We start from the raw sequence: 21,747 nt of genomic DNA, 5'->3' as shown, positions 1-21,747 counted from the left end.
AGACAATCACACCACCTTCAGATCTTTCAATTAAAGATAAGCCTTTGTGGAAGCTGGAAATTTTACGGTGAAGTCTGCCTGGCAATATATAAGGAAGAAAAGAGAAGAAAGAAAGCTATACAAATTCTTTTGGATAAAAGGGCTGCCTTTCAAGATAAGTTTCTTCATGCGGAGACTGTAAAAGGAAAAGTTACCATTGGATGATTGGTTTCTAAGGTTGGGATATTTCAGAACATCAAGGTGTTGGTGCTGTAGGAATCCTAAAGAAGAAATACTACCTCGTGTGTTTTTAACATCACCAGCTGCAAGATATGTTTAGAATTATTATGGTGCACCTGCAGGGATTAGAACAAATGGGAAGCAACTTTTGGAAAGTGATAATGAATGGTGGAGCAAACCTGTTAACACAAACTTGAAGGCCGTATATCAAGTTATGCCAAGTTTGATTGTTTGGCACCTGTGGAAGAAGAGAAATTCTGGAATGCATGCGAAGAGCGAGTCTATAAATAGATTGATCTTTCAAATATCAACCTCAATCCAAATACTGTTAAAGGTGAGAAGACCTGGCTTTAAGGGTGTTACTGCAAATTTGCCAGACTTGCATGAGAAACTATCATAACATGTTCCTAAATTGAGGTATACTAAGGTTTTGTGGGAGTTAGATCATGTGGGGTGAAAAAAATACAACACAGATGGGGCATATAGAGGTGTCAATGGAGGAGCATCATGTGGCTTCTGTATAAGGGATGGAATACGAGATATTATTTATGCACAGGCAGATATAGTTGAGGATGCAACTAATAATGTAGCTGAGGCATAGGCCATTCTAGAGGCTTTAAGGTACATAACTCAAATGCAATTTCCTCCAGACACTACTAGAAAACTGCCTAAAACCGTCCAGAAATACTGATCGAAATCGATCGAAAATCTAGAACAACCGGCCGATTTCTGACCGAGCTTACTCGGTCAAAAATATGTTGGTCAATAAAAAATAGCGACCGAAGAAGGTCGCAATATTCGACCGATTTTCGGTCAGTAAATTAATTTTCACAAACGACCCAAAAAGAAAAAATCTGCCGAAAATACTGACCGAATTCGATCGGTGGTCGGTAAAAAATAGCGACCGAAGTAGGTCACAATTTTCGACCAATTTCGGTCGGTATTTTTCATTATGCAATTAAAAAATATACCTTCTGGGACTTGAACCAGGGTTTGTACTGTGGCATGATACTATTCTACCACTAAACTATTGGTATATTTTGGTTTAAGACATTTTTTAAATTTATTTGTACTCCTTAATTTCATTTTTGCGTGAAAATAATCGATCGATTTTGGCCGATTTTCTTAAAAATATAAAATTATCGACCGAAGTCGGTTGGTTTTTTAAATTGACTGAAATAACCGACCGAAATCGGTCGGTTTTTCGAATATTAGTTTTAATTTATTTTATATGAAAAACTGACCGCAGTTGGTTTCTTAAAAAATAAATTTCGCGGGATTCTAAAATAGTTTTCCGTATTTTTGTGCCAAAAAAATCGACCGACTTCGTAAAAAAAATTAAAAAATAAAATATTTTGGAAAACCGACCGAAGTTGGTCAGTTGGCCGCGGTATTGAAACAAATTCTTTACTTATGAAGAGAGTACTAGTTGAAGTTTGGGAACCACCTTAGAGCATTGATAATCAAGTGGATGAAATCAAAATACTATTGTCTAAGGGTGCCTTTCAGGTATTTCATGTATTGAAGGAAGGTAACAAGTTAGCAAATTATTTAGCGAATTTGACATTGGATCAACAGCACATTGTACAGGTGCATTCCTTTTGGGAACTGGACATACGATGGAGAAGGATATTGAATAATGACAAGCTTCAAATACCCTACATAAGGGTAAGAACTGCTAAGCCAAATGCTAATTGATGATGGAGTTGGAAGATAAGATGAAGAGTAAAGGGGAGTATCTTGTAGCTAAGAAGAGGAGGAGAATGTATCATGGAAGAATGAGACAAACTATAGGGGATGGAGATCACATGACACTTCCAACTCAAATCCTTAGGGGAGATCAGAAAGGATTTTTTCTCTAACATGTTTTCTGATTTTGCAGGCACTTTGGAGGGGGCTTGGCCAAATCTATTAGGGTGGTATTAGTATCTTTGATACTCATTCCCTATCGGTGCAACCACTACTTAGGCCAGCCCAAAAGCACACTCAATAAGGCAAAAAGAAGGCTGCACATTAGCCTTAACTTTTGTGCCCAGGATGATAGAAACGGGGAAGATTATACTATAAAAAGCAAATTCCTTTGCATATACCACTCCCTGAGGATCACACAAGGTAATACCAGCAGAGCATATCAAGTCACAATGATCAGTTACATGCACAACTACTTTCTTCTGCACAGATCAGATATGACGATTCATGGGACTTCTCAGCTTTAGACAGATCATTTTAGCAATATGTGGAGGAGCTATCAGCTACAATGGACATCTACCGCACATGAGCAAGCTACCAACAGCAGGATCACAACAAGAAGGAGCAGGCATGAACGCGTAACAAGGAGTCAAAGTGGCAACAACACTATTACTGTCTTGACCTGGACTTGCATTTTGGAAGGTTTTGCATGCAATTGGCTTACAAAACAATCTTTGTCAAGCTTATATTTCCTTCAAAGAGATCAGGAGGAGCTGCCTAAGACTCAAGATAACAAGTGCAAATTCCCCCAATCGAAAGCAACGAGAGACAGCTATTCAAGAATTTTTTGCAGATTCATGTGCAAATAGGCCTTCCTAAGGATCATGGTTCTTAGTTCTTTTTGTACTATCAAAGGAGTATTTTACACATGACTTTGATATTAGGTTTCATGTACTTTCATTTTTTACGCACTTTCATTTTGTGCGACCTCCAGACTCATTGTTGTTTTATTTTGATTATTAATAAAAATACCCCTAGGCAACCAGCCTAGTAGTATATTTGCTTTAAAAAAAATTAATTTTGTCCTAAAATTTGACACTTGTTAAAATTTTGTTGTGACACTTGAATCATCACATTTATTTACTTTTCCTGTTCTATAAGAAGATAGATAGATGTTTAATTGGAAAATTAATTAAATACTTGAAATTTTGGAAAGGTTCAGCCACGCACACTTCCTTCTCCTAATTATTTCAAAAGACAACACTGAAACGTCTGCACTCGACTAGTTCTTATTCTCTTCACGACCGAGCGTTCAAACAAACTCAGTAAAGAAAACATTAGATGAAATTTTATCTTTTCACCAAGTCAACCGCTAAATTAGAGAATTTTCTGATATTTTAAAGAAAAAGTTACTATTAATAAAGATATACACATATCTCGGAGAGGTGCATTTATCTTTGATAAAAGGATATAACAGAGAATGAACTACAACCTATACGGATAAGATACAGAGAAAGAATGTCAGTTACAAAAATATAGTACTCCTATATGTTTCATCTTTGAACTTGTTCAGCAACATGGTTGGTAGTGGTTGATGAGGCTGCTGTTGTCCTACCATTCAACATCCCATTACCAACAGGTGGAGTTTCTCCCCATTTCCCTTCAGATTCCAAAGGTTCAATCACTTTAACAATCCCATCTGACAACCCAACTGCAATTTGGTTTGGCTCCTGGGGATGTGCTGCAATGACCAGCGGGTACACTGCTTGGCTTCTGAAACACACAACAAATAGGGTTAGCCATGACTCTTTTTAGCACCAAATACATTACTGACAACGAGGAACGGAAGATCGACTATCGCACATAATCAATACTTTGAGCACTGCAAGAAGGTAGTGTAACATGTTTTAGCAACATCTAGAAAATGGCAATGATGAAACAACATGAGCAAGTGATACGGAAGAAAGTTGTAACACTACTTGGAAATGATGAAGGTTCTTGCCAAAGGAGGTAATAGGCATTAATGCAATCATGGACCAAGTAAATCACAGTCGCCGAAGAGACTTACATTATGTGCCCATACCCCAAACACAAAAAGAAGCATATAAGGAATTAACCTAATATCACAGTCGACGAAGAGACTTACATTATGTGCCCGTACCCCAAACACAAAAAGAAGCATATAAGGAATTAACCTAATCTCTCTCTCTCTCTCTCTCTCTCTCTCTCTCTCTCTCTCTCTCTCTCTCTCTCTTGTCTTTTCCCCTATTGATTAGAAGGAATTCAAAAGGCATTGCTGATCCAATAAAGGCGATAAAATTTTGGATTTTTGGAACTAAAAGCAGACAAATTCCAGTCACTCTATGCAAATACTCAAGTCCAATTCACAAGATATTCTGGACGAATAGGTGTGCTCTTACCCATTCAACACTGCCTGAGATAAATATGCAGAAGGAGCAATATGACATTTTAACCTAAGGCTATCAGCATCAAACACACCAATGTTACCATCACAAAAGGAAGCATAAACTAGTTGACTGTTGCAAGAGTACACAGCATGTGATATGGGCGCCGGAAGAGCATCTTGTGGAACCCACTGCAACAAACAGAATCTGTGAGAAAACACTTACAGTTGTCTACATTCCATGGTATTTGGCATCTGGTTTACCTGGCGTATTCTTTCCATCTTAGAGGCATCATAAATTCCTAATTGGGTTTCATGGGATACTAGCAAGCGGACTTGGTCCGAGTGAAATTGTACACGAGTGTCACCAGCAGATGCTTTACCAGCAGGCAGCTGAATGGGAACTGATTTTCTCTTTTCCCATGTATCAATGCTCCATGTACATAGCTGCAATAGATTGTTTCACATTACTACTCAATGCACTACTAGATTTCTGTATTGGACAACAAAAAAAACAGATAGTAAACACGGGACAGAATAGGTAGCTGTATGTAACTCCAGGCTATTCTGAATAAAAAAAGGTTGGTGCTCTACTTGTTCATCCATCCTTCGATGGGAAGATGAAGGGGGAAAAAAACAAGGCATTAAAGCAAAAAGTTGAATGGAAGAAAACTCTCACATGCGCATCAGCTCCTGATGAGACCAATACGTTGAGGTTGGTGGAGAATGCAAGACCAGTTATGCGCTTTTGATGGCCCTTCAGTTTAGATTTTACCTGTGGTGTATTCCATAACATCAAAAACGGGTCATCTAAGCAACACATAGATGTCAAGAAATATTTAAAATGATGGAAAAAGTTTACCTCATCCACCCTAACATTGTATATATTGATTGTGGAATCCTCCATACCAATGGCAATAATGTTGTTATCTTGAGGATGGAATGCTAAGAAAGTTGAGGCAGGCGGAGGCGACATGAAAGTTGTCATTACCTGCGTTGATATCACAATGACATACCAACCACTAATGAAATATTAATATGAAGAAAACTACCTTTTTCCACCTACCTTAAATGTCATCATGTTGAACAATGAAACTTTTCCACCAGCAGCTGACATTACATAAGAGTCATTCTTTGAGAGGGCTATGCAAGGAACTGCCTCTTCAAGATTAACACCTGAGACATCATTAGTCATAAGAAGACCACTGTTTGGTTGCCAATGTTGTGGAATAACATTAGCAGTGGCCTTAAGACCCCACAAATTTCAGAAATTTATTCATAAACATTTTGAAACTAATCAAACCTAAGAATTTTCAGATAACCTTTATTACCTTCCCACTTGGATTTTGTTCATTGCGTGCCCACTTCCATAATTTTTGAATACCATTTGATCCAAGTGCCAGGATGCCAACACCAGAATTGGTATAAAGAAGCCTTGCAACCTATAATAAAGAAAGCAGTTAAAGCATCCAGTCAAATGAGTCACACTGAGGAGGAGTTGCAGGGGAATTAGTTGAGGCACCTTGTTACCGGATTCTGGGCTCTCCGGCATGGTAATAATCCTGCATTGAACTTTATCTAGAATTTCAGTCAACTGTGGCTTGGTCTTATCAGAAATGTCATCCAATGTTCTTGGTTTCTCCATGCTTCTGGGCACAGAATCAACTCTGTTCTGCAAAGGGAAAGAGGCCATAGTTAAGATCTCTTCAAGGATTAAATTCAGTAAGCTGCATTATAAAAGACATAAAATGACAAGGTTTCCAAATTATAATATGGTGTATGCAAGTAACTTTGGTCATCAAGAAAATATTTTACCAAAAATTTGACCATTAAAGATTAAATTCCAATGCTGGATAGAAGAGTAAAACTGTTAGCAACCTCTTGTGATTCTAGAATATTAACCCAAACTAAGCTTTTTGTAACAGATCATGGTACTGTCATTTGTACAATTATTTCTAAGATAAGTATATAATTAGAAACTGGAGAGAAAAAAAAAATAGATATGTGACATACAAGCATAGGAGAAGGCCTGACAGGAGAGCTTCTTTCCACTTTACAACTGACTGGTGCAACATTTGGGACAGAAGAACCTGACACCTGCTTAAAAGAACAAAGATCTCTTTGGTCTCATAAAACAATATTCTTGCGGCTATCCGGAAAAGAAGATAAACAATTATTACCTTAATTGCGGCTGCTTCAATGGGAGATCTTAATGCTTCAAAGGGTGGGGTTTCAACTGCCCTTAAGGACCTCATACCAGCAGCATTTGCAAGAATCTTAATCCCATTGTCAGCAGTAGTAACAACAAGAAGATTGCCCTCCTTGTTGAATCTCAAGCGTGGAAGACTCTGCACATAAAACACCATACTTTCAGCTATCTTAAGAGGAAATTTCCTCTTAATTTTCTGGGGGAAGGTGTTGTGGGTTTCATTTCTCTTATATTCTCTTTTTTTCCCTGGTTGGGGGTTAGAGAGGAAGCTTTAAATTGCACTTGAAGACTGGCACAAACACTGACCGGGAGACCACCATCAGCATCTGTACTTGTAAGAATGTTAATGTTGTCCATGTCCCAAAATTTTATCTGACTATCTTCACCGACAGCCAAAAAGTGATTTTGAGTAGTGTCAAACTGCACAACACCAGCTGATTTCTTCCTACACCCAGTATATGTTCTCTTTATGGCTCCTTCACTTTCATTCCATTCTACAAGAAAAGAATCTCCTTCTTTGCCAGTTCCACAAGAGAACAATCTACAAGTATGAAAATTCACCATCAAGGAGTAGATAGAGAAAATCATTCTGAAATAGGTATACTTGTAAAGACAATAGACAATAAATAAAGATTATAAATGTACAACCATTGCGTAGAAACAAAACTTACCTGCTTCCATCAGCACTGTAAAGCATAGTTGTACACCAATGACCAGGAGCATCATAGTCAACTCTAGATCCCAAATTATCATACAGCCAAGCTTTTATTTTTCCATCTATAGCAGTTGAAAATATGAACTGCACATAGAGGCATACAGAAAATGTTATTAAAGCATGCAATGCCGACAGACAAAACGAAGAAAATAAACACCTCTGAAACGTACAAAGAATAGCTACATCTTTCCCATTATAAACAGTTGCAAAGATATAACGTCATACATCATATCAGTCTACAACAAAAAATTATATAACCTATTAGGTCAAGTGCACATTCAATATTGCTGGCAACATGTATAGATCATAATGTTTAATCTCCAAATCTACCACGATGGATTTCTCACACATATATGGCCTATGGGTAAATCTGGTAGAGTTTCTAAGCGGGTTCAACGTCATAACTAAACATTTTATGTTTGACTAATGCTTCACTATCTGTGAATATCCCAGCAAGGAACTTATTTTGCTAAATTTAAGAAGTGATAAGCCACAAATGACATGCAAGTTATCAGTTTCCACTGAGAGAATTTATTTGGTTACTTGGTAGCTTGGTGCCTATATTTCGTGTTTCGAATGCAAACATTTTCAGCTACTTCTTCCAGCAAAGGACCTAGATAGAACGTAAATGGTAGCCAGCTGACAAATCAAAGTTTAAACTGAAAGGGACTTCAACATGATATTTCCATTTAAAACTACTCCATATAGCAAGGAAAAAAGCCAAAACACATTTGGTAGAGCAAAAGGAAGCAAACAGATCATTCATTTTTTCAAGCTGCATCTCCCAATATTTTCCAAATCCGAGGGAAGGGGTTAGCAACATTGTTTTCTCCTGAAGCAATGAAAAATGATCATAAGCTTGCTCCAAATATGTCATTTCCTTTCCATGTATATACCTGAATATTCTCTTTTTGATGAGGGCATATTGAGTATACAGGAGCTTCATGTCCTTCAAAACTAAACAACTTTCTTCCAGTAATATCCCACACCTGTTTCAAATTTTACATTCAGTAGTTCCTGAAAGAATCATGGTGACTGAAAAAGAATTCACAGTGACAGAAGAAAATAGATTCCAGCAGACAAAGAAGATCTGGATATTACCTTTATCAACTTATCATCTCCACACGTTACTACACATAACTGCTTGTTATAAGCAAATGCTAAGTCATTCACACCCCCAGCATGGGCATCCAGCTTCAAACACAAGAGAACAGGTCATATTGCAGTTACAACTTTTTTAGTGCACTACATCATACTGTTCAGAATTATATATATATATATATATATATATATATATATATATATAATAAAAAAATAAAAAAAAATTCTGTACCTCCAAATGCTGCCTTAAATCACGCTTCCCGATAATGGCATATAGATGGACCAAGTGCTTTGAAAATGTTACTCCTGGAATGCAAAAGAAAATTTAGGAACAACCCCAAGCCGTATACTGATACAAGATCCAGCCAGGATCACATACCAACGAAAGTCCCATCTGGACTCCATGCAACACGGGTCACAGAAAATGGTGCATCTTTGGCAGCAGAAGCCTGTCAAAACTCTGAGATATGAGAAAAGACTGTGACGAACTCTTATACTCATAACTACTACTCTCTCCATTTCAATTTAGACGATGCAGTTTGACTTGGCACAAAGTTCAAGAAAAAAGAAGATGACTTTTGAAACATGTGATCCTAAAAGCTTAAGGGACAATAGTTTTGTGGGGCAATAGTTTTGTGGGGCCATAATATTTGTGTGGCTATAAAAGCTTCTCATTAAGGTAAAGTAGGTAAAATGAAAAGTTTAACTTAAATTGTTTCTAAATAAAAAAATGTGTCATTCTTTTTTAAACGGACTAATGAGGAAAGTGTCATTTAAATTAATAAAGCGGAGGGAGTACATAATAGCGCATAGACCAGTTTTTCAAATATTACAAAATGTTGAGAAACTAAAGAATCATTTAAGTAACTACTACACACCAAACTGAAAAACAACCTAGTAGATGAAGAGAGATAATGCTGGTTTTTTTCCTCTTTGAACAATGCCTTATTTACTGACCTGAAATGTCAATGTACAAGCTTGAATATCCCATATCTTGAATGCCTTCGAGACCAACTTTTCCCGCCTTCCGACTTCCCAAAGTATTATTTCACCACTATTGGAGCCAACTGTCCCAGCACCCACCATAAATTAGATAACAAACGATATCTTTGACAAAATATGAATTATTTTTATTACTGCTGGTATAAGTGACATTGGCCCAAAGAGACGTATAGCTCTAATACATGGATATCTCAAATATTACTGTACCTAGCAACAATGTATGATGAGAAGGATGAAAATCCATGCTAGTGACTGAGGATCCTTGATGCAGAGTAAAAGCTACTGTCCTTGGCAAGTCATCAAGGGACCAAGATGCTTGTTGACGAACCATAGGATACGTAACCTAGAATAATAACTATGATACTCAAAGAATTTGAGGAATAAATTTCAGCACATAAAGCAAATATTTATTGAAGAAACATTTACTATTACCTCCTCAACAGACTGTGTAGGGCGTAAACGTTTCATTAATTGCTCGTGATCCGCACTTTGGTACTCAACCATGCCCAGTGTCGCAGGAGGTGTGATTGGGCGCTTCAAAATTGAAACTATTGAGACGAAAGAGAATATTAGTCAATCAAATTGGAAATATTATCTCTTATTTACCAAATATTATTAGCTGTATTGATTGTTTGCTTGACTGCTATTGCATCCAGTCCATCGTCTTACACTATGCTTTCAAACATTATCTTTTGCAAGACCTTTTATTCCTTTTTTGAAAGGACAAGGAATCAAACATCAAAAGCATCTATTTTGGAAGTCCAACAAATATTCACGGCACATGTTTTCCTCCTAAGGCTTTATGATAACACCCTTCAATTTGTATTCTCCACTTCCCTCTTACATCTTCGATTCCTTTCCCACTTTGGACCCACTCTACTTCATATCAAAAGGTCAAACATATTCAGAAGAAACAGAAGGTCATTTTACTTTCTGGTTTTTGGCATCACGAAAGAATGATTCGTTCTATAAACCTTTAAAAGCTTTTAAAAAGCATTACCAGAAGTGCCGCCAAAGGGAAAACATAATCGTAGTCATTCAAGAAATAAACAACTACGCTATGCCTAATACCAACCCTACTTAGAACTCATACCTTGATTCGGAGGAACAGGCAGTGATGATGCTGTCACAACAGCTGCTTGAACAGATGAAGATGCAGCAGCATTTGCCATCCAACCAGCCAAAACATTAGCATTTGCAGCTGCTGCCGTGGGTGGAAATGGCTACAAGAAAGAGATGAAAATAGTGCAGATACAATCAAGTGAGATAAGCAAAGACAAGATCATCAAATAAAAATAGATTCTGCAACCAAAAGAACCATACCCCATGCGCCCCGAGCGATGTATATGCGGTAGGTTTTGCAACCGCAGCAGCAGATAGATTAACAGGTGCGGGTGCAAGCGCCCCATTCTGAGGATTGCATGTATGATCTGTAAACAAGGTCTTGATGTCTGGGTTTGGCCTTGGGTTCTTACAGAGCTGGTGCTGCCAGTTCAGGCTGCAGAAAGTGCCAGATAAAACTTCAAATCTCAAAACACAATGGCCGAGCATAATTGGAAAGATGAACAGCAACAAGCTGAATCTCAAGAAAACTACATGTGAGCAGATAGGAATCTAAGTTAGAGTTTCATTTCCAATCAAGATGTATAGATCCTATTCATGGATTAAGGAAAATGTGCAAAAGATCTATTTGCCTCTGCCATTCTATGAGTCTCTTCCTTTTTCAATAAAGTAGCACTAGTGGTAGGTAAATACATCATTCATATCCAGAGTGGCACCTATTTCCCCATATTATACCTAATAATTGAAGCAACCTACAACTCAAAAATGTCAATAAAACTAACCAGTGACTAACAAATTTCTTTTTAAAAGAAAATTAAAAAAAAAAAAAAAAAAAAAAAAACTAAGATTAGGAGAATGCAAAGAGAACCCATGCCAACAAAATGAGCACCCAAGCATGATTTGATCCTCAGCTGGAGTAAAAGAGAAGTGAACCTTATATAAAGATTAAATGCAGTTTATACAGGGAAGCACATATTCAAGCAGTCAAGGGGGAGATAAGATTACTCTGTTTGCTTGGTTAGGTGAAGAAAATGAAGGAAAAGAATGGAGAAATCACAGAAACCTAAAAACTGATACTATACAACCAACAAATTGGTTAAAAAGAACTTCACCTCTGATTGATCAAGGTACGCAATCTTGATGATTTTAATGTAGGGAAAATGAGCTTCTCCCGGAAAAGAGGATTTGCTTCAATCAATTTTTTCAACTCTATCAACATTATGCTACGTGCTGTCTTGGTGTCACCATACTTGGAAAGCTGCTCATTCTCTCTGAAAAAGAAAAATGCAACCAGTCAACCAGAAGACTACTTAACTAACAAAGATATTCAGGAAAGAGTAAACCATAAGCAAAAAGAAATAATCTACAGATATCAAAATAGTCCTTTCCATGAACCATTTATTCTGGACTCCTCGTGGACTGAAAACTTATAAGCTTAAGATGAAATACCAACAATCAACAACTTATCAAAATATGCAGTGTCTAGTACAGGAAAAAAACTCAAAGACTTGTTTTCCAAGTTTCTCAGAGGGAAAGCTAAACGTAATAATCTAGAAACTTTAGATTATAGAAATGTAGCGATAATGCATGTGGAAACACAAACTTTTCTACATTTGTTACTCTTTCCATCTAAATTAAATGGATATATTCAACATTGACTGGGAAAGATATTTTTGTTTCACAAAAGAAAGTTAGAATGGTGGTCATGAGTCTTCTGTAGCTTCTATGGGATTTTACTTTTTTCTTTAATAGAGATGGTATACTAACCTACAAAAAGTAAATTCCACATAGGAATAAGAAATTTATTGAACTTATCTGTAAAGCCAAAAATGGATAAGAACCATTTACACTAAGCTAAGCAAATTTAGCACTTGGGCTGAGATAGGACACTTTTTTAATGCTATGATTAAAACACTTACTGATTTATTATTCATTAAGGAAGTAGAGAGAGCAGAATTTAGCCTCCTGCACTTAGGAGTCCATTATTCCTTTAATACTGATATGAGTTTTGCCAAAAAGGGCAGCCCGGCGCACTAAGCTCCCAGAATTTAGTAATTTATCCATTTCAAGTTTTTTCTTTTTTCCCCAAAATATGCTTCTTCTTTCTTAGCTTCAGTTTCTTCTTTTTTTTAAAATTGGAATTTTGATCAAATATAGTAAGTAAATTGAGGTGTGCATGATAGGGTAATGGTAAATTCCAACAGTAGTTCTAGTGCACCAAGACATTTGCCTCACTGTAGAGGTAATGGACCTCGCAACTGAAAGTCCTACTTTGGTTACTCACGGGATGAAACATATCGGATTCAGAATTTAGAATATGTCCATCACTGGGAAAAATCTTGTCTTGCTTGCTTGTGCAGAGGTCAATATAACTATCGAGATCATATAACTAGCTCTTGACCTAGACCAGCAGAACTGACAAGTTTCGACAGGTGGACCTCAGAAGAACATTAGAACAAGGAGCCATATTGTGGCATTACCAATCATACAGCTTCCATGCATTACTTTCCCTGGTGAAGCCAGAAACCGTAGCTCTATGGCATGATTACCCACCCACAGGTATTGACAGAAAGCATTTAAACATTTTGTTTGAAAAGAAAGATACGCATCTAAGTTAAACTACCTTTATCCTCCATCATAGGGGGAATTTTAGATTATCTTGCTCTCCTTGCAATATTTGACTTAATAATGGGTAGTTAACAAAGTAAGATTACCAAATGTTGTGGTGGGGTGGTACGTACTCCTCCATCCTTAACCAAAAGGATCGAGATCGGTTCGATCCTTAGAATAAAATCGTCTTTGATAGGGAGCGTTTTACCCCAAAAATGGAACTTCCTGGCGCGAATCTAGATTAGTCTGGTTACAAAGCAGGTACTGAACACCGGGTTGGAAGCCCCCAAAAAAGGTGAGATTACTACAATAACCTCCACTAATCGAGATTCTCTAATTTATCGTACTAATGATAATCAAAATTCTGCTATAGACTTCAATTATTATAAAGCTACCTTCAACGAATATTGTAATTTCCTGAGAAAACAGTAATCAATCCCAAGACTCTAAGGATTTCCCAGCGATGACAGCTCACCGTCTCATCAAATTCTACTATAAGCCGCTTAAAACGGAAATGAGGCCTCTCGTTCAACATACTACGTAGGATATTCTTCTATGTAGTGAAATGAAAAACAGCTACCTGAAATTGTTGAGTGTCAAGAGGTGAGTGATCTCTTTATAAAGGTCCTCATTGAATGTAGAGAACACCTTCAAATCATTCACAAGAATCTCCACTGCCTTTGCCTTGTCTTGTCTGAAATAAAAGAATTACACCCAAAAAGGTCAAAAAATCCAAATCATACCCATCCTAAGAAGAGAATTAATCCTATCAGTGCAGTCATCTAACATACCGGTCAAGAGCTTCAAGATACTTCTGTTTTCTTATTTCAAAAAATATTTTCATGGAGTATCGGTTGTCATCCACTTTTGTAAATCCAGACAAGTACTTCTCAATTTCGTCCCATTCACCCGCATGGACTTTCTCCTCAAAGTATTTCATATTGAAGAAAAACCCTGATTCTTGTTCAAGCCTGTAAACATGGGGATACATTTTGGTGTGAATAAACAATGCAACATGAAGAATCATCCATTGTGCACATAAACAAACATGCATCTCGAATGTTTGGCATTTTTATGAATAAAGGTAAAATCAAAAATGTATTCCATGTTTGGCTCTTATCTCAAACATATAAATTTATGACAAGGAGGAAAATGAAACATTCAAGCTCCTTTTACAATGGAGTGTGTTTGATACAACTTTCTAGTGTTTGATTGTCAGTATTTTCCAAGGTGGCAGTTATATTCCTTCAATACTATCTGAACTCTTAACTTCATATAAGTTCTCCCACCAATACTTAGACATTATTATTAATTTTTAATGATAAACACATTTATCAGAACACAATCTGATTTGCTAACATTAATAACAATCATTAATAGATGTTTTTTGGGGGAAAAGTTTTCACTCTGCAACTAGACATGGTAAAACATATTCTAAGAAGATATTTCCTAAAACATATTTTAGGTGTCTCCCTTCACCAGAACAGAGTAAAAACTAGAAAACACGCATATAACATGATTAAAAATTTTAAAAATTAACAGTCTTAAAAACTAAGCTCCATAATTTTTTCAATCCCTGTTTCAATTTCCAATAAAATTAAAAACCGGCGAAAAAATTTGTAAAATTTCGAGGAAAATATATGGTATATATATATATAAGAAAAATTTACCTATGAACAGAGTCCTTGAATTTTTCCTCCTCTAAGAACTGAAGTATGAGGAACACCAATTCTCTACTCAGAGAAGACATTTTAGTAAATCAACTAAAAACCAGAAATGGAAAAGCACAGCCACCACCGACTCGCGAGAATTTCTAGGGTTTCATTCAGTTATGAGAACCTCCTCAGAAAGCTTGAATTCAAAGGCTGCGATAGCAGAGAGAGAGAGATAAAGCAGAGAGAAAGTTAAAAAGCGAAGTTTCTCTATTTGTAAGGGAAATGGTAATGTGGGGTTGGATGGGTTGGGGGAACAAGCTTATCGCTGATAAGGGATTGGTCCTATCACTGAAATGTTGCAGCACATATCGTATGTCGTATAAGTTGGGTGGTGCTTATAATAGTGTTTTATCATTGCGTGAAACGGTAGAGTTTGCGGCTTTGAAATGGACTTTGTATTGAGCTTGAGTTACGTCCGGCCATGCATTTGTTTCGTGTGTTTTTTGATATGATGAAGCAGTCTGCTCTGTCGCTTTCGGCGGCTTTAGGTTTCTATCGCGATATATCTCAATATCACGTTATTATTAATATCTCGCCCTTTCTCTTCACAGTGTTACTGGTGCCGGAACAAAGGAGTTTGATTGAGGATAGAATGAATGCCGAGGAACAGCGCGACTACACACATCACGAGATAACATGGGTCCCTTTATTTCTTGTCTTACTTAGACTTGGGTTAAGGCGTTATCCACGGGTCTACAATTTCCAGCTAGTCATTATCACAGGTTGGCTCAGGAATAAACAAAAAAAGATCATATTTATATCTTTACCTCGAGAAATAAGCAGTTCTAATATATCTTTCGTTTGAATTTTCGACAATAATTAATTCTATTGTTATATCTTTGATCAAATCTTGCCCCAAGCCAACGAAGGGGATACGTGGAGGGCCAAGAATACAAATGAATATACCTTGATATTTTATAAACATAATCTCTTAAAAAATTGTTAAGAATGATTTATAATAGGGAAAAGGGTCTGATATATCCTTCTACTTTTAAATATTACTTATACTTAACCTCTGTTATATTTTGGGAGTAAAAATACCCCTGCCGTTATAATTCTTATCAAATATGCCCCTATCTCTAACAGAAATTCACTGTGGCAATGACTCGACTATTAAAATTTCACGTGGGCTGACATTTAGGTGAGGCGGATTCCATGTGGCATGCCACTACACCACATTAACCTTAATTATTTTACCCACTCCCCTAACTGACATCCAGATCCATCCATTAAAGAATCAGCAAAACTAACAAAAACTCATCTAAAAACAATCCAAAAAATCTCAAATATCAAGAAGTTTCAAGACGGAATCAGATGAGTTGATTTCATAAAAGCTACCAAAATAAATTTTAAAACCAAAAGTACCCCAAAAACAGATATATCATGCAAAAATCTGATTGTGGAAAAGAATAAGGTAAACAATGAAAAAACGGTGAAATCTCCATATGTTGGGTAGGATTCGTGTTCCCAACTAAGAGAACTCATCATTTGAAGCACACATATTATCTTAGTTTATCAAAATATTCAATCTTGCACATGCTATATGTTAGAATTTTAAGTGAATCTGTGTGTTCATATGAATTGAGAAAAGTCTGGTTCTTTACACCCTTGTCATAGTGTGAGTTAGAGTGTGACTTTTGGGAGCTTCATTTAGCTTGAAGGATTTGCATCAAGTTGGAGAAGATGGGTCCATAGCAAAGGCAGATTTAAGCAATCACGGATTCACTAAAGACCCATTTGGGTGTTCTTCAAGCTTTTCCAAACAGTCCAATTGTCACGACCCAAATCGAAGGGCCGCGACGGGCACCCGGTGCCTTATTCAACCGAGTACCAACATAACATATTTTTCTTATCATGTTATCATGAGTAAATGAGCCAGAAAATCCGTCATGAGATAACAAGAATAAAACATAAGGGAATACTCAGCATATGAAGACCCAAAATGATATACAAACTAATATATGTGACATACGGGCCTATAAGGCCGACATGACCATTAGTAAACTCGAAACATAGGCTGACAAGGCCATACAATTATCCATACACCTGACATCTGTCTACAAGCCTCTAAGAGTACATCAAATCATAAAGGTCGGTACAGGGTCCCGCCATACCAATCAATACATATCCAAAGTATACTGACCAAATAGGCAACTCCGGAGCAAGTGGAGTGCACCAACACCTTTGCTGAGCTGATAGCCTACTAGGAGGACTGTCAACCTATCAATCGGGACCTGCGGGCATGAAATGCAGCGTCCCCAGGCAAAAGGGACGTCAGTACGAATAAAGTACCGAGTATGTTAGGCAGGAAAGCATAAACAAGAACAGTAATGTAAAGAGAGAGATAGAGGAGATACAACCTGTAACATCTGAGTGCCTCTAGGGGCTATGATATGAAATGCATAATACATATATATACATAAACTTTTAAAACATTCGTCTTTGTGGGCATCATCATCATCATATCGTACCCGGCCTCAAAGAGGACTCGGTAAAAGCGTACCCGACCATCATAAGGTTCAGTAGAATCGTACCCGGCCATGTGGAGCTCGGTAAACCCAACTGATCAGTGGTTGCACAATAGATGTCATACCCGGCCGACTATAGCGCGACTCGGTAGAGTAAAATAGATACATATATATAATGCATGCTCGACTCATGGAATCACGTTCTAACCCTTTCGGAGTGATGTAAGGTCATTGCACCTTCGATTAACATTATGGAAATCCCTACCATCAATATGAACCTTAGTGGGATTTAAGGATCATACACACTTGTTTAGAATAACTTTATAAGGAAAGAACAACATGGACAACCTTAGTTTCTAGGAGTAGATCCGTTATGAATTAGCGTACCGTTTATGTTCATGTCACTTTAGATCATGCCAAAAGAAAGAAGTAAGTGCCTTAACACACCTTAAACTCATTAAGTCCTTAATCACTTCCAAGCAACTCTGCATACAAGTCAACTCAATCTATCATAGTATAAGAAGATTCAAAATCAGTGCTGAGCAAAGGCTAAGTCTATAACTTAAGCTAGTAGCTCGTTTACGTAAATTTTGGCAGCATCTCCCTTGTAACAAGGGCCTCCTCCAATACCATATACAAACAACAATGACCAGAGCAATCCATCAATACATAATTATCAATATCAAGACACCATATAACAACAACAAGTCACAACTACATTACGACGAGCGGCAAGCTCCGATTAGAATCCGTATACCCCTTATCAATCCTTATAGACTTCTTACTTCAACATAAAAGTATCATTAACATGATAATGAAGTCATTAATCAATGATTCCAGCCTTAAACCATATATTTATAACAACGAAAATAATCCACAACTTCAACTATCCTCAATTAGCAACCTTATTCACTAGTTCATGTCTAGCCCATCTATTTAACTTAATAAACATCAAGATAACCTTAGGCACAAGCAAGAACACAATATAAATACCTCCTACAGTAACTTCAAGTTAAAATCCAAGTTATATTCAGTTTACAACAACCCTTAATAGCAATACAACACCATAGAAGTGACTTAAGCTAATCCAAGTATTATCTTGTAGTTTATCATCCTAACAACTTAACCAACATACAAGCAAGCTTAAGCACAATTGGTAGGCTGTTATACTCACCTTAGAAAGCAACAACAACTTGGAATTTCATCCAAATACAGCCCACAACAATCCTCAATGACAACACAACCTCAAAGAGGTATTGTTCTTCACTAGAACTAAGTTTTGATGTTGAAATATAGTGTAATCACTTTGGAATCACTTCAAACCCTTGTGGTATATGTTTAGGAGGGTTAGGAGAAGTTTGGAGACGAATTGTAGTTGAAAAATGAGCAAAAATAGGCGTCCAAATCGTTTATAAATTGAATTAGGTCAACCACCGCCTAAGTGGGTCCTATTGGGAGCTGCTGGCGCGGTCTCGCGAAAATGCGAATATCTCTCTACTCCGATATCGTATTGATGAACGGTTTAATGCGTTAGAAACTAGACTCGTAGATATTCAATTTAGTAGGTACAACACCCCATGATTCCAAGTGTATTTGGATAAAGTCTCAGATATATTTGACCTAAAAATCAGCAAATTTATGAATGTAACTTGTGATGACCTTTGCCAACTCTTGTTCCACAACTTGCTTGCCTTCAAAATGTAGAAAATGAATATCATACGACTAAAATAACTCATAGAATAACCTCCTTATCATGTTAATAACCCTGGTCTCACCCCAAAGTACATGTTATAACATTCGAAACTTGTCGACTTTCGACGAAACTTATTTTCTTCAATTGGTTTAGCTTCTAAGATTCCCAACCCTCTTGGTACTCGTTATTCATGATCCTAAATATTTGTAACCTCCAAGGTAACATGATTAACTTACTTTATTTTCTTCCAAATATAATCTCATTTCCGAGCTTACATCAATGACTTACGACGTACTCTCACGTATGAAAACTTGGGGTGTAACATCATTCCCCCTTTAGCGCCCGCAGCTCCTAGAGTCCACTTCCTCTGTCTATTTAGTTGTGTACTTTCATTCGAACGACTTGTTACTTATTTCAGACCCTTATGTGTATCACTCTAGTAGTTCGTGCACTCGTGACACCAGGTTTAGGGAATTGTAATAGATATTTGGCTAGTTCAATCTCCACATTATTACTTTAAATTTATTCAGTTACCTCAGTTCTTCTTTAATATCTGATTTAAACTGTTAAAAGGAGTAGATTGTTCTAACGTTGGCTTTCCTAGCAAGTGAAATGTTAGGTACCATTACGATCTCGATGGTGTGAATTCCGGGTCGTGACAATAAATTGGATAAAAATGACTAATAATGAAGAACAAAGAAGAATTTGAAATTTTCGGAATTTCTTCCTTAGTTCTAATTTTAAAACAACACCAATAAAGGAAATTCAGTTTGAAACTTCGATTTAAAACTGAAAAACTCAGTTTGAAACCAATAAAGGAAATCCAACACTCAGATTGAAACAACACTAATATTCAAACTAAATTTTTTACATTCTTAGTACAGGTTGAGTGTTGGATTTGAGCTTGATATTTTTCTTCGTACATATATTTATATATATATGAAAACGACATCTCAGACAAGGAGAGGGAGTGGGTCCAATTGGGTTATGTGTTATATTAATTGACAAACATTTTAAATGTGTTGGGTCTTTGTTTTAAACGCTATATGTGTAGCCTGTTATAGTAGGGTGAATGACAAAAGTACCCACAAAAATAAAATTATTTACTCTTCACTACCCATTTACTTTTTTACCCATCAAACTAATTATATTTTCTACCCGTAATAACTTTTGTAGGTAATTTTCTCTTTTTCCTCCTTTTCTTTTTTATGTCTCTACTTCTTTTTTTCTTTCCTTTCTCCTTTTCATTTTTCTTCCTTTTTCATATTTTTTTCTTTTTTCTCCTTTTCTGTTCATTTATTTTTTGCCTAGATCATATTATTATTATTATTATTATTATTATTATTATTATTATTATTATTATTATTATTACCATAATTTAATTTCACACTCAATTTTGGATCCTTTATTTTGCTCCTTTTGTTTATTTCTTGTTCCTTTCTAATTTTGTTTAACTCTTTTATTTCTTTTATTTTCTTTTCTCTTCATAATCTAATTTCATTTATTTTATTTTATTGCTCTTTTTTTATTATTCTTTTTATTATATAATAAGAAAAGACAACTTACATAGTAAATATTTATTCACCTTTTTAATATAACTAGTATATATATATATATATAATTAGAATAACTTATACATTATAACTATTTTCTCTTCTCTTTTTTGCTTTCATGATTTTTTATTTTTAAATTTTATTTATTTTTATTTCAAATCAATTTTTATTTTCTTTTTTTACATAATCTAATTCTGCACACATTTTTGGCTCCTTTATTTTTATTTATTCGTATTTTTTACATATTAATTCTTAGAAAATAACTTACTTTAGCATATAATATATCAAAAATAATAAATTAGTAGCAGTTGAAGTATATTGTTGCACTATACTATGACACTCATATGCTATATATCATATACTGATAGGTATATGATATTGAGAAAATTAAAAAAGGATCCATTGATTTTTTTAAAAAAAAATACCAAATTTAACAACATTGTCACATTATACCATATATTGTAATAGTATATTATTGCAACAAATTATACACTATTGAATTAAATACTCACCAAAATGGTATATAATATGTTATATTGATATATAGTACAAAGTGGTCTTCTTCGCTAGTTCAACTCAATTTCAACCTAAATTTAAAAATTTGTTTTATAACTTTCATCAAATTGACTCAAACTTTAGCCACAATCTCCAATCAAATATTTCAAACTAAATATTTTTGTTTAAAAAAAGTTGAAAAAACATGAGAACTCTATTGAAAAGTTGATAAGGAACTCAATAAAAATTTCAGAAAATTATAAAAGGACCAAATTGTAACAGTAATGTTACATTATATAGTATACTGTAACAGTATATCATTAGAATAAACTATATATCAAAATAATTGTCACGACCCAGATTTTCCACCCTCGGGAGTCGTGATGGCGCCTACTAGTGAAAGCTAGGCAAGCCAACCAATTGAATTATCTACCTTATTTCCATTTTAAATCCGATAACGGTTAAGAGCTAACAATTAGATAACAACAGAATTGAATAAGCGGAAGGCTGCATTGTAAAGATTTAATAATACTGCTAATACCAATCCATAACATATCTACCCAAGACTGGTGTCACAACTTCACAGACTGTCTAGGAGTACTACAAATAAAGGTCTGAAAGAAATAAATACAACACTGTCTCTGAAAATACATGAAAGAAACAGGAATAGTAGATAGAAGGAGACGCCAAGGCTTGCGGACGCCTGCAGGACTACCTCGGATCGCCTGATGAGCAAGAAACAGCAATCTCACTGTGGTTCGAAGTCTACCGCACTGGGATCTGTACACAAAAATGTACAGAAGTGTAGTATC

At 35.9% G+C, this 21,747-nt stretch overlaps 1 protein-coding gene across 2 annotated transcripts; it reads right to left on the bottom strand.

Annotated features, from left to right (window-relative positions):
* Positions 1-3,285: 3,285 nt before the first annotated feature.
* On the bottom strand, positions 3,286-15,150 carry LOC107832581 (topless-related protein 3-like). 2 transcript variants are annotated; one of them, XM_075253705.1, is made up of 25 exons: positions 14,682-15,150; positions 13,803-13,982; positions 13,592-13,705; positions 11,514-11,672; positions 10,663-10,837; positions 10,433-10,562; positions 9,772-9,887; positions 9,547-9,682; positions 9,295-9,404; positions 8,717-8,786; positions 8,570-8,643; positions 8,338-8,430; positions 8,133-8,225; positions 7,193-7,320; positions 6,828-7,062; positions 6,493-6,660; positions 6,326-6,409; positions 5,835-5,984; positions 5,644-5,754; positions 5,379-5,558; positions 5,175-5,303; positions 4,992-5,087; positions 4,577-4,759; positions 4,329-4,504; positions 3,286-3,681 (listed from the first exon to the last, which is right to left on the bottom strand). In XM_075253705.1, exons 1-25 carry the CDS (start codon positions 14,759-14,761, stop codon positions 3,462-3,464), a joined length of 3,390 nt encoding a protein of 1,129 aa, XP_075109806.1. In that variant the 5' UTR covers positions 14,762-15,150; the 3' UTR covers positions 3,286-3,461. The 2 variants fall into 2 exon arrangements, with proteins under 2 accessions (XP_075109806.1, XP_075109807.1); XM_075253706.1 differs by having other exon boundaries at positions 4,417-4,504.
* Between the last annotated feature and the right edge of the window lie 6,597 nt (positions 15,151-21,747).

The sequence above is a fragment of the Nicotiana tabacum genome, chromosome 5, assembly GCF_000715075.1.
Source record: "Nicotiana tabacum cultivar K326 chromosome 5, ASM71507v2, whole genome shotgun sequence".
Taxonomy (NCBI): domain Eukaryota; kingdom Viridiplantae; phylum Streptophyta; class Magnoliopsida; order Solanales; family Solanaceae; genus Nicotiana; species Nicotiana tabacum.
Note: the sequence above shows the minus strand (reverse complement) of the source record. Positions and strands in the feature narration are given on the sequence as shown.